Source organism: Lichenostomus cassidix, chromosome 2, assembly GCF_008360975.1.
Source record: "Lichenostomus cassidix isolate B80296 chromosome 2, HeHo_3.0, whole genome shotgun sequence".
NCBI classification, from domain to species: Eukaryota; Metazoa; Chordata; class Aves; order Passeriformes; family Meliphagidae; genus Lichenostomus; species Lichenostomus cassidix.
The window spans coordinates 82,095,418-82,112,540 of record NC_139482.1 but is presented as its reverse complement, the minus strand read 5'-3'; the positions used below and the strand labels follow the sequence as shown (position 1 = coordinate 82,112,540).

The 17,123-nt window shown below is 36.8% G+C and overlaps 1 protein-coding gene across 1 annotated transcript in view; it reads right to left on the bottom strand.

The window, feature by feature from the left end:
- LOC146441689 (ATP-binding cassette sub-family A member 13-like) overlaps positions 1–17,123 on the bottom strand; it is a 141,441-nt gene that overhangs the window by 8,807 nt on the left and 115,511 nt on the right. The window contains exons 39-41 of the mRNA XM_085052185.1: positions 12,488–12,622; positions 10,098–10,201; positions 7,443–7,535 (exon numbers count right to left, since the gene is read on the bottom strand). Of these exons, the coding sequence (XP_084908311.1) occupies positions 7,443–7,535; positions 10,098–10,201; positions 12,488–12,622 (332 nt within the window). The remainder of the gene's footprint in view (positions 1–7,442; positions 7,536–10,097; positions 10,202–12,487; positions 12,623–17,123) is intronic.

The window sequence follows — 17,123 nt, the reverse complement described above, 5'->3', positions numbered from 1 at the left end:
CAAAATGACATTATTGGATAACAAAATAAAAATAGTAAAGAGAACATTGGCACTTAATGTCTGCAAGGAACTGCATCTTTTAGAATATATGCCATAAATAAAAGAGAGGGAATAATTTGCTACTGTGCTGTTTATCCCTCTGCTTTGGTTTACATTCATTTGCAGGCAGATATGGTTCTACTTTCCCTAAGTGAATAGAATCCTGAAATCATTTAAGCTGAAATAGGCCTCATCTAGGCAAGATAACTTAGTTACACAAGTATAATTGCTGAAGCATGGGATACACATCCAGGTCATTCTCCTCACAGACTTAGACACAAGTACAATTTACAAACAGAACCTTGAACAACATTAAAAACAAAACACTTTGAAAAACTTCGAGAAAAAGGAAATTAAATTGAAATAAAATAATTAAAACCAAGACATCACAGTTTACGATAATTTTAAATCACACAATGTATTTAATTATTTCATCTATTAAGATACAACCAAAGACAATACCAAGGAAGGAAAAAAAGATTATTAATTTCTAAATACTTGGATTTTTAAAGAAGTAAACTAAAATCAAATACAAATACCTGTCACTTGTAAAAAGTTATTTCCTTCTGCATTTATTCAGAACTTTAGCATTGCTGAACAGATAAACTTGATTAGATGTAAACAAACAGACACAAATAAATTATAAAATATCTGTTCCATGTACTATTCATAGTTTGTTTCATAATTTTTTAAGTGATCATGATTTTTCCAGGGTAACAATAGAAACATGAAAACAGCTATTGAAATGATGACTAACACTTGTTCAGGTATATTGCACATGCACTATTTGTTCACACACACTTCAGGCTTTCATATCAAACCATCTAAAGATAATTTCTGTATTCAATAATATAATTGCCATAACAGTGACAGCCCCACATTATGAGCAGGGCAGAGTAAAACTTTGCCTTGCTCTTTATGCACTTGTAAATTCTTAGATGTGATTTCATTCAAAAATCTTGTTAATTCTTTATACATGTGCACACACAAAATTTCTCTGTTTTTCAGCTTGTTTATCTGCACATACTGGCAAGTATCAGGGATTTTTTATTCTTGCATTATTTATATATTTTATTCCCAGAGTATCAAGAGCAGCACTGCTCTAACCCTGTGCAAAGCCGATGGTAGAGCATATAAAGAAGCAAAACTGTTTTCTCAAAGCACCTTCTGGGGCTCAACAGTAAAAAAGACAGGAATAAGTAACATTATCATTGTGTTGGTATGGCTGGGTTTGGGTGTACTCTTTTTTAATAACATGATAATTACAGTATTACACACTAAAATATCTATTAAAAAGACCTTATCAACACCTCAAGGTCAAACTTTAAGCTAAAAAGTGTTTGAGGCAAGATGTAAAATTAAAATTTAATCCACAGTTATATTTGCATTATGTAATAAACTTTAATTACATCATCACATAACACTTTTTCATGAAATCCCTATCATGAATGCCTTACAAGATACATTGGATGTACCTGCTCAGACAAGTGGCTTTATTTACTGCAATGCCTAGAAAAGGTTGCAAATAAAACAGCAGAATGATGAGAAAAGCAAAGAAAAACAGAAGAAAGTGCTTCATGATTCCAGAATGCCCAGGGGACCCAAATCTTACCCTTTCATCATCATACATCTGTGTGGTCTGTGGTAACTCATTTAGACCACACCTTTCTTTACTGCTTTCCTTGTCTTATCCAGGGCCCACCTTGGGATGAAGGACTCCAGTTAATAGGAGGAATTCACAGTACCTTCTGGAACACCCACAGCTACAGCTGAAGTTAACAGGAGTTTTACTTTGAATGCAAAGTTGAACAAATGGAAAATATTTAGTCATAAACTGCTCAGAAGAACTACCCAAGCCCTTTTAACTTTAGCACCAATCTTTGGTTACTCCTCTATAAAATGGGAACAATTATTTCAAACCAAGTTTCCAGAATTGTCATGGAAAATAATGATGTAGATGTTTATGAAGCCCTGCTCCAATAAATGCTAATACTGCATTTAAAAACAGCTTTTAAAAATTTCTAGTAAAACACATACTAGAGGAAAAGTATGAAATCTTAATTATCTGCTGCTTATTTAATGAACAGAGATACAAAGTAGCATCCTGTGGAAAACATAGTAAAAAATGACCAAAAAAAGCATTATAACACACATGCATAGAAGGGCTGAATTAACGTTGTACAAAATTTTATGAGAGTCAAAAGATATTGCTCATTTCTGAACTCTCAATCTGTGTGTTTTTTAAGTTTCAAATACTCTTTTTTTCAATCTTTTCTCTGCAAAGACAAACTAAGAGCTGTATTACATGATTACACATCCACTGCCTTAATACATTTTTCATACAGAAGAGGAAGATGTTTTCTAGTCAAGAATGAAAATTATATTAATTTCTGTATTTTTATAGCATGTAAGAAACTTATTGCTAGTATATCAATGAATATGATAACACTGTGTCCACTGAAGTTTGAAATATTGATAGGATTTTTTATTTTAATCCTCTCTTTTCCATTTAAGAAATCTACATGTGTGAGTTTGAGAAAAGCAATAAAATGTTCTCAATCAACCTTTAAAAAAAAGGTGAAGTATAAATAGTCTGCCAACATATTTTCCATTCTAACGCAGCTATAGCAAATTAATTAATTGTTGGGTAATTTAATCAGATGGATTGCTGATAAAATTTGAGCAAAGACTTCATGTCCAGCACCTGACAAATTGGTATGAGTTTTTCTGATAAGAGAAGTCTGTCCAGATGGCCCTAGAATGAAGGATAATATTCAAAATGTTGTTCCCAGAGAATTGGCCAGCTGTATCTAACATGAAAATGCTTCTGTGAATTTTTTAAAAAAGCATTAAGTATAATGGAGAATACTGAAGAGAGCATTTAAATGTAATCCATTCACAATTTAGAGTAATTGACTCTGTTGGCAGGAGTTGTCTGAAATTAGGCTTTAATAGGCACAACTGTTAACACATCAATCTCAGACAAACTACATCTAGAACTAAGATGCTAACTTTTTGAAAATTGTTCTTCAGTTTGTTCTTCTTCCTAACACATTTCTTGATATTATTTAGAAATTTGCCACCTACAACAAAATGCCTTTTTAAAGTCTTACCTCTATTATTCTGCTGATAAACATCTACAGGCACTTTAAATCTGTTTAAACATACATAAATATAGTCAAGGCTCAGAAGCTGGGAGCAGAAACCCAAACACTGACATTTGTAGGGAGAAGATATTTTTGGTTAAGCATTTTGTAACAGGTTTTCAGAAGGGTTGGAAAAATGGAACAAGTCTCACATGTTAGAAGCAGCATCACTTTTTATATCCCTATGAAGTTTTTATATTTCACATTAGCATCTTCCTGGAGTTCACCCATACCCTTCATAGCAGAATTTTGTCCTGCCATCTGACAAAGCTGTACTCAGTCCAAGATTATGATCTTTCACATCTGCCAAGGGCTGAAATTGTAGCCAGAGAAAAAGTGTTGAATCCTTGAACTTCTCACCATAGCAAAGAAGAAAATTTAACAGGGCCCCAAGGAAGACTCATTAAACCTTCATCACATATCCATCAAAAAGGTTATCATAATTAGAACTCTATAGGCTGGAATGGCACTAAAGAATAAATAAATAAAACAACTCTGAGGACTTCCATCAAGACAGACAGAATTCAACAAGTAGGGAAGAAAGAATGTCATTTTAGATGGCCTATATTTAGAAGAGGAAAAAAATTCTTGAGACATACTAATAAAATCACATGTAATATCAAAATATGCTTCTATTATTATTTCTTACAATACTGGATTAATTCTATCACAATTAAAAGCTGCATGAAATTATTCTTAAGTGTTCATATAGGGGTTAGATTTCTCCCCTTGCAATCTTCAAAGCCAGAGCAGGACATTGTTGCTGATTTTAAAGTATTTGTTCAATTTGATTTGTAGAAACAAATTGGAAGCAGACTAAAGGATATCAAGAGCTGCTTATTTATAAGAACAATTTTTAAAAAACAAGCTGTAAAATCTAACAAATTAACCATGATAATATATTATATCACCCCATTAATTTATTTTAGTACCATTCTTCCCTGTTAATATAAACGTGTATATTACTAGCCAAATGCATTCACACACACAGCATGACAAAACACCATCCAAACATACAAATTTTTAGGGTATCAGTAATTAAATCAGATGCCACAAAATCAGTTTTGTTTACATTTTCCTTCACTTATATTTCCTCATGAAATTTTTTCTTTATAAACAAAATGTAGGAGGTGATAGGTTTTGTGAGATACTGCATGGGTCAAATACTAGACAGTGCTAATTGCAAGAAAACACTGAAACACTAGGAAAATACTGGTGACTATATCAGTGGATATGGCTGATAAGGAAAAATTCTTCTGCAGGCAGATGTTTCCTAATAGCAGCTTATATTTACTAATCCTTATGGTCTCCACTTTAGAAGAAAGAGTGTTTTCCTCTTTATGGCAATGAGAATGATAGGGCTATTAAATCATAGGGAGAGAAGGAAAATGGAAAGGAAGGAATCACTCAAAACTCTTCCAAGTCCTGGACGTTTTTCAGGGTTTTCACAGGTGAAACAGAAAGTGAGAAAATGAAAACTTGAAAATAATTTAAAGCTTAATTATTTCAATGGGTTTCTTTGGAATTCTGCTTCTCTACCCCTTCCCCATATCATGTAGATACAGGAATCCTCCATATGGTACATGGTAGCATACCAGCAAATTGTCTTCAAATAGATTTGGAACAGTAATTAAACAGAAGGTACAGTGGTTTTTAATCTCCTGACAATTACTTTATGTGTTAGATGTGTGATAGCCTAGTGTGTGATAACCTATGATAAAGGATGTTATTGGCATGTGTTGGAGGGAAGTTTGGAAGCTAGACTAAGAAACAAAATAAAAGGAGTACAGGAACAGTCTTTGACTTCTCCCCAGCACTTGTCAAACGGTTTCCAAAGAAAACATGGAAATGTCTTTTCTGCAAACTTTAACAGCTGTGTGTATATGACGTTCTAAGACTGTGCTCTCTAAAGTGGTTTTGTTCTTGCTAGCCAAGGAAATATATCAGGCAGTCAAAGAAAATTCAGACAACTGCATGATTCTAATTCAATCCTTTGATTAAGCTCGTGGCTATTTTTCTTAGTAAAGTGTTCTAAAGTTTTAAGAAAATTCAATAGGTTCCTGAACAGTCAGTGTAGAAACTATGGAGGCCAAGTCAATCAATAAGCTAGGACTTAAATAGATTTTAATCCTGCCTTAAACAAAAAATCTTAGTGCAGCTTGAGCTACACAGTTTGTATAGAAAGTCTCAGCAATATTGGTCTTCAGTGCACATCTTATCCCACGTGATGTTACTGACATACATTAAAGAACTGCCATGGAACACAAACCTGCTGATAGTATGAAATATCTTTAACAGAGAAGGTGTGCTTTTTACAAAGTTGCAATGATTTTAAACAAAAAATTGCTATGAATATGACTGCCAAATATTCTTAGTATGACCTTGCTTTAGAGAATTTAAAAGAAGCACTCATGCAGCCTTGATTCCAGAATGGCTGATCTGTGACTATCTCAATAAGTACTAATAGTACTAATCGTATCTCAATAAGGAGTAATATGAAAACACTTCCAGCATGATGATTTTGTATTGATTTGCTAACTGTGATCTGAAAGAGGTTTATCTAGAGAGGCAGTGCAGCAAATTGAGAAATAACTGTCTTATTTATATGAATATGGTGCATACTTATGAGTATGCTTTTGATGTCATGTTTCTGTAAGAGGGAAGATGAAAAGATGCTGCTAAAGGAAACATCAAAAGTGGCAAAACAATGACAAAGCCACTGAGAAGATAAAGGGGAAGGTAGCCTTTGTGGATTGTCTGATTTTTCCCTCTCAAGGTCAAGCTGAGAAGACAGAGATGTACTCACTCCAGAGGATCTGAAACATAAAAAGGGAAGACTCACATTCACCTCCGCTAACTTTATACACTCCACTGAAGTGCCTAAGTAATCCTATTTTTTTCTTATTGGGGAGGGACACATCTTCAAAAAGCAGTTTTGTCTGTTCAAGATCTGCACTGTTCTCTACATACAGCTGTTTCTCATCAAAAGACATAAAGGACTCACTAATCTACTCCACTCACTCATCTACTCCAGCTAGTGAGACAACAGGCCATTCTGTGCTATGAAATTTGGGAAGAGAAGAAATGACAAAGGCAAACACCTAGATATGAAAGAAGCAGAAACTGCTGAAGACCAGTTGACTTCTCACGTCTCCAGAAAATAGGGCAAATGTACCCTGAAATATGTGGAGACGTGAAAAGAAGTCTACAATCACACAGAACTGTCAGAAATAGAGAAGATATCAATTCTTTTCAACATCCAGTTTGTAATGTCTGTAGCTTAAAGTTTTTCTTCGTGAAAAATACTTGAAAGGAAAGAGCTAATGAGAGCGGGGCCCGTCTTACTAATGTAGCTGTGAAACAAGGGCCTATTGTTCTACCCAAAGGGAAGTGCAGAAAGCCAACAGTTGTCAAGGGACAAGAAGCTATCCAAGACACCCAGCTTCTGCCTCATAAACATGGCAGACAGCATTTCCAAAGCATTTCTGTAGAGCTTATTCTCAATGTCAAGTGTATCTGCACTTAAGAGAGCTAAGTGCTGAACTAGTACAAAGCGGTGTAGCTTTGCTACTTGTAAATGAGCTGTATCATCTTACACAGCTGACTGTCTTGCATGTCCTAACAATTACATTTACAACTGAATGTAAATGTTCTATCTATAAGTTGCAGCAACTTTCCCCTCAGCTGATGATCCTCTTTCTTTTATGGTGGTTTGAACCCATTCTCTAAATTAAACATCCTCATTAATAGGTATTAAATTAACTCATGACCAGAGTTCAAACAGAAAAGAGGCTTATGCACACCAGGAAAAGGATACAGAAAACAGCATAAATATCTGCAATTGTCCGTGAATTTTGTAGGAAACAGAGAGGGTTCAAAACAGATATTCTTACTGGCTGCTGACCTGTTAAAAAAGCTTCATCTTGTTACTGGAAGTCCTCAGAAGGAACCAAATTGTATTTCATTGCCATGATGAATTCTCATAGCATATTCTTTAGGCTGAGTGCAGAAGTGCTTCATTCTAGATGTTGATCTGTCTCTTTCAATTACCAAAGCAGACTACAAAGCATTTTAGCGATGTCACATGTCAATTTAGCTTGCTAAATTATCCTAATTGGCTCTTTTTTTAACTTCAGTGATGGAAGGAAAAAGATGATGTTCTTAGCAGTCATAAGTGCTTATGATTTAGCACTACTAAAGCATCTAGCCAGCCCTTAGTTTGAATGCAGATGCAGAAGGTTTGATGTTGATGTATACCTGTTTTTAATGTGCTGGGGAGAACCAAGACACTTGAAAGCTCCATTGACCATAATAGCAAGCCGTGTGCAGAGAGCTTCACATTCTTCCATGCTACAAAATAAAGCAGAGGAAAATAAATAAATAAATAATAGCAAAACCAGATAATATTGTTTATATGTAACTTACATTAAAGCAGAAGGAATCCAAACAGCTGCAACAATAGGTACAAAAAAACCCTTTGAATTTAAAGGGTAACAGTCAAAGTTGTAACCCTAGTCAGTGTATACCAAAAGTTATTACCACACGACAGATAGAAGAGAGCCTTAAGCTATGATTTATATTTTTAGTCCATAGCTAATTGGACAATTCTGGTCAGAATATAAAGGTATTATTACCACAGGCAAATGCCTTATAAGCAGTCTCAGAAATGCTACTGAATGCAAGAGGCATGAACTCTGTTATTCCCTTTAATACATGCTTATGATTATTCTGAGCTAAAGGATAAAGGAAGAGCAATGAAGTAAGCTCACTCAGCTTGCTTTTTGCATAGCACATACCCTTGAAAAAAGTTACCCTCAGCCTGACTGCAGGATAGAAGAAGATCCAAAACACTACAATCCAAACAGAATTAAGGACGTGAAAATGCAGCTGAACAGAAAAACAGGGTTATCCTAGATGTGGCTGCTTCAGATGATAAATAACAGTTTTGATTTGTAAAGTTTATGGCAGATGGGCTGCTATCCTCTGTATTATACAGAATTGTATGAGCAGCTCTTCCAAAGAAGCCCTTTAGACATAGAGAATCAGTCAGGATGTACCCATCATCTCAAAGAGGAACCAAAGATGTTTGGTGTTCCTACAATTCACTGTGTGCCTTCCCCAACCCTTCTGTGTCAGCAAAACAAGAGATGTCTTGTGTGCCTCAGACATGGGCCAGTCCAAATCAAAGTGCTCTGACTGAATGAGCATTGCCAATTAAGTACCCTCACTAGGAACAATTTCTTTAAACTTTGACAGGGCTGGGGTGAGAACTGCCAAACTGCTGAGAGCGACAGGGAGAGGGCTAACATGCCTTCCCACAAACCAAGAATTTCACTGAGTAACTCCTAATACTCCCCTTGGCATAACACTCCTCAGTTGTGGCAAAATTACACAAATTTAGGGCTGTAAGGACAGTTGATAAAGCCTCACTCCTCCCCCATTAAAACAGAAGTTTTGTCTCTAAAATGTAAGTAAAAAATTGTTTCTGAAAAGTAAGTAAATAGCCCTCAAAACCCGATTTTTTTACAGAAAATCATCTCTATACCTCACACATGTATTTGCTGACATGTATGGATGTTCATACGTAAAATTCCTGTACTTACACAAGTAAATAATCTCAAAGAAAGCCCAGATGGCCTTCAAAAATAGTACAAATAGTATAAAATAATTTCTTCTTCCTTCATCCTGGCTCAGCAATGTGAACACTATCACTGTACTTATATGGGCTTCATTTGTAAAGCTAAATGTATAGATGGTAAAATTCAATGGACTTTGGTTGGTTGGTTGGTTTTTTTAGAGCATATTAGTAATGAGACCACAGGTCTCTTCTGTTTAGCTGGTGTTTGACAACTATAGGTTCTTAATCTGGACTGCAAAGTTAAAGCACACTGTTTCCTGAAAATCACTGAGCTGAATTCACAATGCATAGCCCATGCTCCCTAAATGAGTGTGCTGAGAAGCACTTGGCCATCAAACACAGGTACATAATTTTTAAAATTCAGCTTCCATAAACAAACATTAGAAATTTTTGGAGCATTTTTCCATCAATAATGTACTGGGATAACAAATATATTTTAAGAATATGTAAAAAGAAGTTGAAAATAGAAGACGTTGAGGGAAGTTTTGCCACATTACTTTATTAATTCATCTATACTTCAAATCTCATTTGGCCAAATGTTTCATTGCTGTTTTTACTTTTGAGTTTTGTCCTCTCTGGACATGTTTTCATGACCTCTCACTCATTAAAGATACTCTAGATATAATTATACATACTATATATATATATATGTTTCACCTAAGGGAATATTTAATTTATTCCATTTCACTATAGAGGTTATGAAACAGTATTGATGTTTCTTCCATTAAACCAATATACCAATGAGCATATCAGAGAACTGACAAGATATTTAATGTAGATGGACTCTTCTAAGAGGATGGGATCACTCCTACCATTTTGAGTAGTGCATAAGAGGATAGCTGACTCATCCATCTTTAGGATGCCATGGCTCACTCTTTTCATACACTGATGCAAAGCAGAAACTTAATAAAATCAGAAGGTTTTTCACTCACACCTCCCATTGTAAGGATTTTTAAGGTGGTCAGCTGTAAAAAGGTAACCTGATGTTCCAAGCAAAAAAGAGACACTACAATACTGTATTAAAAGACCATAGAAAAAGAAGATTCAATTACATCATCTTTTCTGTGCCTGAAGCCCCTTAAGCAACACTCTATTCTTTAAAAATTAAATATGACAAATATTTGGGATTTAAACAGGTTCCTTTTTTATGGATAGGAAGGATTGGCCATAAAATTTCAAGACTTATTCTCTGTTTCACACCAGAGTGAGCATGTCCTCAGAATGTACTCTTCTGCAGCACAGGAATGTGCAGGCTGCTGGGATAAGGGTCTTACCTGTGGGATGTCAGCACCGCTGCACAGCCATCCTGAACTTCCTTCAGGATGGTTTTCCAAAGGTAGCGTTTAGAGCAGGGATCCATCCCAGAGCTGGGTTCATCCTACAGCAAAAATGAAAGTGATGACACAGCACTGTGGGAAAAGCATACCACAGCTTCTGCTCAGCATGAACAACTAACGGAATTCACAATAAAATAAAATACTTTTCTCTTTAAATGCTACGTTTTCAGAAGATCACTTAAGTGACACCCTGATCCCTGCTTTGCTTTAAGACATACAGTTCAATGTCTAAATTTATGGAAGACATATTTTAGTAAAGAAGTATATATATATTAAAAAAATGTTTAAATATCATCTATGTGTATTTCTAAATGTTTGTAATAGATATAAAAAACATTTCCATATCATATATGTGTACTTATTAAAATTTATAATCATATGTCCATTTAATAATCTATATATGTATCCTCTTTTTGACAGGAGATACTTGCAGGTGGTTTCTTCCACTTTCTGGGGAGGTTTGGTAACTGTTTCTGATCTGCATGCACATCTGTCATGAGCACAAACAAGTGGAGAAGTCCTGTAGCTCCTGGATGCCTACACTGCCCATCCCATATCCAGGTGTCTGATAAGATGTTTAGATTTGACATTCTCTACCCCTTGCTCCCACAGTCTTGCTGATAAAATCTACGTTTCCCTTTCCTATCTATTCCTTCTTTCCTCACTAAATCAAATTTTTGCTTCATCCACTCATGGAAGCAAAAATAATGGTATCTGATTGAGAAATCCAGTATCTGTCACTAAAAAACTAGGAAGAAGGGAACTCTTCCAGTTGCTTTTTGTCCAGTGGAATTCCATGAGGGGTGTCAGCACCTCCTAGAGTGGTATGGCCTTCACCAGAGTATTATCAGCAAGGAATCCCAGCTGCAAATTGGAAGTAAAGTTTTCAAGAAACAATAAATACAAAACATCCAGTTTCATGCTGATTTTAGTGCTTCACTACCAATGTCAGAGGTGAAAAAATTTGGTTGAATCTCCCATTATCTGTGGATTGCTAACAAAGAAAACTTAAAAAGCAATAAACATAAGCAACCCACAATGTTGCTCAAATTAATAGCTATGATCTTGGATGCAATTTAGAAGCAGATTCAGTAGTTTATATCGGTGTCTTTGCCTTCCAACAAAATAATAAATTTTTTAAAAGTGCCTTTTAAAATACTGAAAAACTCCTTTAAAATCTGCTAGCTTTCTAAAGCCAGCCAAATGTTTTAAAGAATTTGATGTGTTTAGATATTTTTCTTTCCTCTTGTTCCTTCCATGTGCAATAGTCTGTGCCCTGCAGCAAGAAGTAGGCTGAAATGGATACTTGCAGTAGTATGCTGCCATAAAGACATTCAAAAACAGTTGGAGCATTTCCTAGGATCAAGAAAAAGCACTGATTTAAGATTATCTCCTCCTTTTAGTGGCTGAACCAGGGTCAGTTTAAGCATAAAATGAAAATAAAATATTTCAGCTTAGAAGTGAGGCAATGATAAGCAGTTAGAAGGAGCAAAATGTGTTTAATCTTCTGAAACACGAACCCCAGAGAATATCAGTTTTGTCTGGTTTGATTTAGCCTGTGATCTCTTACTGGAAGCCCTGGTTTCCCCCTCAGCTCTGAGAAACAGCTTTCCTCCCCCTGACTATTTTGAAAGGTTGATTCCACTGCTGAACTGGTTTAGCTCTTCTCAGCCAAGTTTTAAGAAGGGGGTGTTCAGTATTCTCTAGTGAAACAATAAGCAATGATAAGAAAGAGAGTATTGAGTCATAATGGTGCTTCTCTGAAAGCTTTGTAGTTCCCTGACCTTCAATACTAAAGGCATTGTTTAAACTGAAGAGGCCAGTTTCAGGCCTAAACGAGCAGTCGTGTGCAAGCACCAAAACAACATGGGATAAGTAATTCAAATTAATATAATTAATAAATATTACTTGATTGTGTGATTTGTGAATCCAACAAAAATGTGAGAACTAGCCAGATTTATGAAACAAGTCCAACCTAGCAAGAATTAGGAGTGTCCTAAACAATTAAATTGGGTCAATTAAATGTGCATTTGGGCCATGGAATGCTTAAATTGTATTTGTATTTAGGGTTTTTGGGTTTTTTTCTGCTCACCCAATTGCTCCAAGGAAGAACAAAAAGGAAAAAAAAATCACTTTCTATTTTTGCAAGCACTGAAGAATAAAATTAAAGCCATTCACATAGCAGAACAAAGAGGACAGTTGTACATCAGTGTATCAATTACTCCCTGACTGACGAGGAAACTACCTGATTTTCTTTCGAGTAACATACAAGGCAACAAAATTCAATGTAACCCATTTATCATAAGCACAGCATTGCTTTTACTCACCAGTAAAAGTATTTGGGGTTTACCAACTAAAGCCACAGCAGTAGAGAGCTTCCTCTTTGTGCCTGCACTGTAGGTCCTCACCAGTTTGTCAGCATGGGCATTGAGGTGTAACCGGTTAACAAGGTCCTCTGCAACCTGTGGTTTGCAAATTTGAAGGCAAACAAAAATGAGCCAGACTAGGTAGCATTTGTGCTTAGATTGAGAGAATATTCTGTTTGTGCATATTAAGCAAATGTACATGTTGTTTCCTTATTTATCCCCCCTTGCTGCACAGTATTTCTTTTGATTCTGAAATACAGCTAAAAAGCTGCTCTGGGACCCCCCAGCTCTTCAAAAATGATACTGATTTTCTCATGTAGAAAATCTGGCTTTGTCACTGCTTAGCACAGTCATTAGTATTCGGTTTGTGTCCATGGGTCAATGATCTAAAACATCTCTCATATCAAATTATTCTCCACTATTTATTTGATCAAATATCTTAGTAACTGAAAATTCAAGAGAAAAAATTCTCCATGGGCCACAAAAAAAGGATGAAAATGTCAGAAAAGCAAGTCACAGTCTCAAATATAGAGTTTTAAAGACAAAAGGTAACAGGCTTAAATTAATATACCTTTGTAATAGCAGAGAGGGGTAAATTGACCCTAGCTGGATTGGGTTTAATTGCTTTAACAAGAATGTATGATCGGAGCAAGCTGGGAAGGCATGAGAGCACAGCTTGAGACAATGTTCCTGCTGTCCCCTATGGCCTTTCTTCTTTACCCTGTCAGAAAGAGCCCTGACATACAAGGCTCCCTCAAATACCTGTGCTAGAGAATATTAAATGTAGCAATAATCTTAATACACCTAAATCAGCTATTACTGCTGGACCATCCAGGGACATGTCATTCAAAACTCTGAGGGATGTAGCAGCAACTTTTCTGCTTGCTACTGCCAAATGCACTCTGCAAAGTAGCAGGTGATCAGTTTAGGCTCCTGGGGGGGCTGTGTCATCAAGGAGTGATCAACTTTGTAACAGAGCAAGTGCGTCTTCAACCTGTAAGTAGGACAGCTGGAAGATGCTTGTAAAACAAGGAGTTCCATGGTACTGGGCTCTTACTGCCCAGTATTAACCCCCAGAGCACCCCCAGCTGTATGGTTCATTATATTTGTTTCCTCTGAGTTACCTTCAACAAAAGGCAAGGAAGGACTGGAAGGCTTAGTCACATCCGATGGACAGTCTCCAATTAATTTAAAAATCCAATAGGAAAAAAGTATCAATAAAAAATATTGTGGATTAATATTCACTATCTGCCGCAGACAAACTGCCACAAGCATAATAATAATTTTCATATGAGAGTTTAATGCAAACACCTTTGAAAATGATCAAGATATTCATGACCCTTTTAGAAAAAAATTTCAGGCGATGCTTATAAAAGTAAGAGACATTTCTGAGAGCAAGTTGTCTGTAAGCAGAAAAAATGCTGCAGTGGTGAGAATCTACAGAATTCCAGTGACAACCCTTGCACTAATATTCCTAGTAATTTGTGTTTGGGGTATCTGCATGTATAACCTGCCGGCAATTCACGTTCTCATAAAAAGCCACATTACAGAAATATTCCTCTGTCTACATTAGATGAAGAAAGTTTTTTTAAAAAACTCCTAATCAACAATTGTTATACTTCCCACAGGTAATTGTATACTGAAAAGTTCAAGTCTTCTGCTATATCAAAGTTAATTCACAGTAATTTACTTCCAATTAGAGATTATTGCTGTGGCTTTAAAAATGGTTAATCACCTGAGCTATATTCTAAAACATAATAGCTGAGCTTTGTTTTGTTATGTGGCTTTTTTCACTTCAAAATATAGGTCTTGTTATACACCACAGCAACACACAAAGGGAAGTCCTCTGAAGTATATGGTAGACAGTTTATCCTGTCTACAAAATTGACTTGACTCCTACCACTGGGAATGTATGAATGTTAGTGACTACAGGGTTATCCCCCTACACATTCACCAACAATCACATAAATTACACAGAAAAGCTCATAAAAATTTAAGACGAGTGTCAGAGACTGAAATAGTTCATGCCTCAAACACTGATATAAAATTTTGCCCATTATAACAAAAACTGTATAAAGAAGCTGCAATCAAAGAAGCTTCCCTGAAGATACCTGACTAGAGCTTTGGACTGTAAATTAAGCTGCTGAGATAAGATACTATTTTCAGTCAGGCCTAGGGAGAATCAAACAAGGCTGAGGGAAAGCAATGCACACACGAGAGAGCCAAATGCCACAGAGATTCTTCCCTGGCTCGATTTGGGGTTGGGGAGACTATGGCCCACAGAAGCCAGGTTTACACAGACTCCCCCCCAAAACAGGGGGCTAGGGGAGGAGGTTTTGGGTGTGACCTCTGGTCAGAGGCAGTGAACACCCATCCTCCCTTACACAAACTGGCCCAGCTGTGAAGCTCCTAACCCCACTGGCCACATCTATGGGAAATTGACATGAAAGGCAGCTGAGGGGGTGTCACAATCCATCAAATACCCCCCAAAGTCCTCCCCATGGGCCTTGCACCACAGGACTGCATGTGATGCAACAGATCCAGAGTCTGCTGCAAGAGACTGACCCCTCCCCCAGGGGGACATGCCTGGACATTGCCACCTGGCCTGAGTGTATGTTAACCCATGGAATTCTACACTTTTCAGGAAGATCATCTGTGGCAGGACATTCCCCCCCCTCTCCCTCTAACCACGTGGCTGGTCCATAAGATAACTCAGGCTGGGTCTGACACCCAGCAAGGGGTTATCTCTTGGTGCCCAAACATCAGGGGCCTCCAACCGAAAAACCACATCTTGGTATGGAGAGCATATGTAGAAAGACATGAAGAATAAGTATGTGACTGAAAGACACACTTTTACTCTATAAAAGACGCACGAAATATCACAGAAACAGAAGTCTCCTACACACATTCTGGAAACATGCAAAGGCTTCTCCCAGGAGTCTGGATGCAGGCTCTGCTGTTTACCTTCCTGGGAACTGAGTGAAAGGATTCTGAGGTATACTTCAGCACCAAATTGGCATTGGTAAGATACATTTGTTCCTAACTTGTATTATTTCTTGTTAGCTGTAATAACAGGTACCTTTCGCATGCTGAATTCTCTCTACTAGTAGTTACTTTTCTTTTATTTTATTCCTGTGTAGTATGTAGTTTTGTCTTAAGTCTTATGTCTGTTATTTTCTGTGTCTAATAAATGATAATTTATGTCATATTAGACCTAATCGGCCATTATTAAAGAACTTGTGAATGAGACCAGGCCTTGGGGTGCTGGCACCCCAGTAAGAGCTACTGCCTGCTGCCAAAGGCCTGGGCAAAAGGCAGAGATTTATCTGAGCTCCTGTCTCCATTTGTAACACCATCACCACCAAGAAGACCTGCTGGAGAGGATCAACACAACATCGTTGGGATCCACTAATGGTGATATTTTCTTTATTCTGTCTCTGTCACCCTTCTTCTGTTCCCCCCACCTCTTTTCCTACTTCTCCCTTTCTCTCTTTTCCTCTCCCTCTCTCTCACATTTACTAACAAATAAAACCCATACTATTGACTTGCATATGGTCTCATTTGCACCTTAATTCAGGCAGAGGCATTTCTAACAACCTTAATCATTGGATCATGACAACCATAAAGTGAAAAATACGTAATCTCAAGTTTACACCAAACTTAACATACATTTTAAACTACAGTAAGCTTCAAGCTTTATTAAACAATAAGCAAAAGAGGACTATGCATCACAGCTGAAATGTAGTCAAAACTATCCTTTAGCTTTGACTAGAACTACCTTTTCTAAGACTGCTTTGAAGTGTCATCTAAAGTCAGCAAAATGCCATTCTTTTAAAGAGGCAATGAATCCTGCATGGGGAAGAATTTAGAACACCAAGGAATAATGCCAGAGAGAGAAGAAACCATTCAAGTTAGCTGGGTCTTCTTGTAGTCTGCAACCCCCAAGGAGACTCAGTCATGTGTCAGCTGTGAACATAAAGCTCTTTCTAGGGAGCAGCATTAAAAAGAACTGACTTCTCAAGATTTGCAATTCCACACATAGAATTCTCCTCTCTCTGATGTGCACTCAAGCATTCAGCATGACTACACCATCTCCTGTTTCATACAAGGAGATAAGCCCAGCAAACCTCCTGCTATAGAAATTTTTCAAGACAAGGTTTAAAAGGTAAACAGGTAAAAAGAGATGGGTGGGAATAGTTTCTTAGCACTGACTTTGCTGCTGCTTTAAATGTGGAGAGCTTCCAAGATAAACCTTGCAGAGCATCATAGTGCACAACACAATCTGGCCTGATATCTAGATACACTTCTTTGGCGAAAAACGTATGAGTTTAGAACTGATTTGGAGCTGAATCACATCAGCAACATAAAGGCAGAAGGAAGGGCCAACTTTCTTATTCCTAAATATTTTCCAGTTGCACCTAAAAAGTCTCCTACTCCCGCTACCCTCCTCAACTCTTATGTTTCAAAAGAGCACTGCAGACTATGGTTCAACAAATATCAGAATGCAGAGTTCAATCTTCTTTCAAGAGATCACCCCAAAATGTTTTCTCTTTTCTTTAATGCATATCATAATATTTCCAGTAATGTCTCAGCTTCA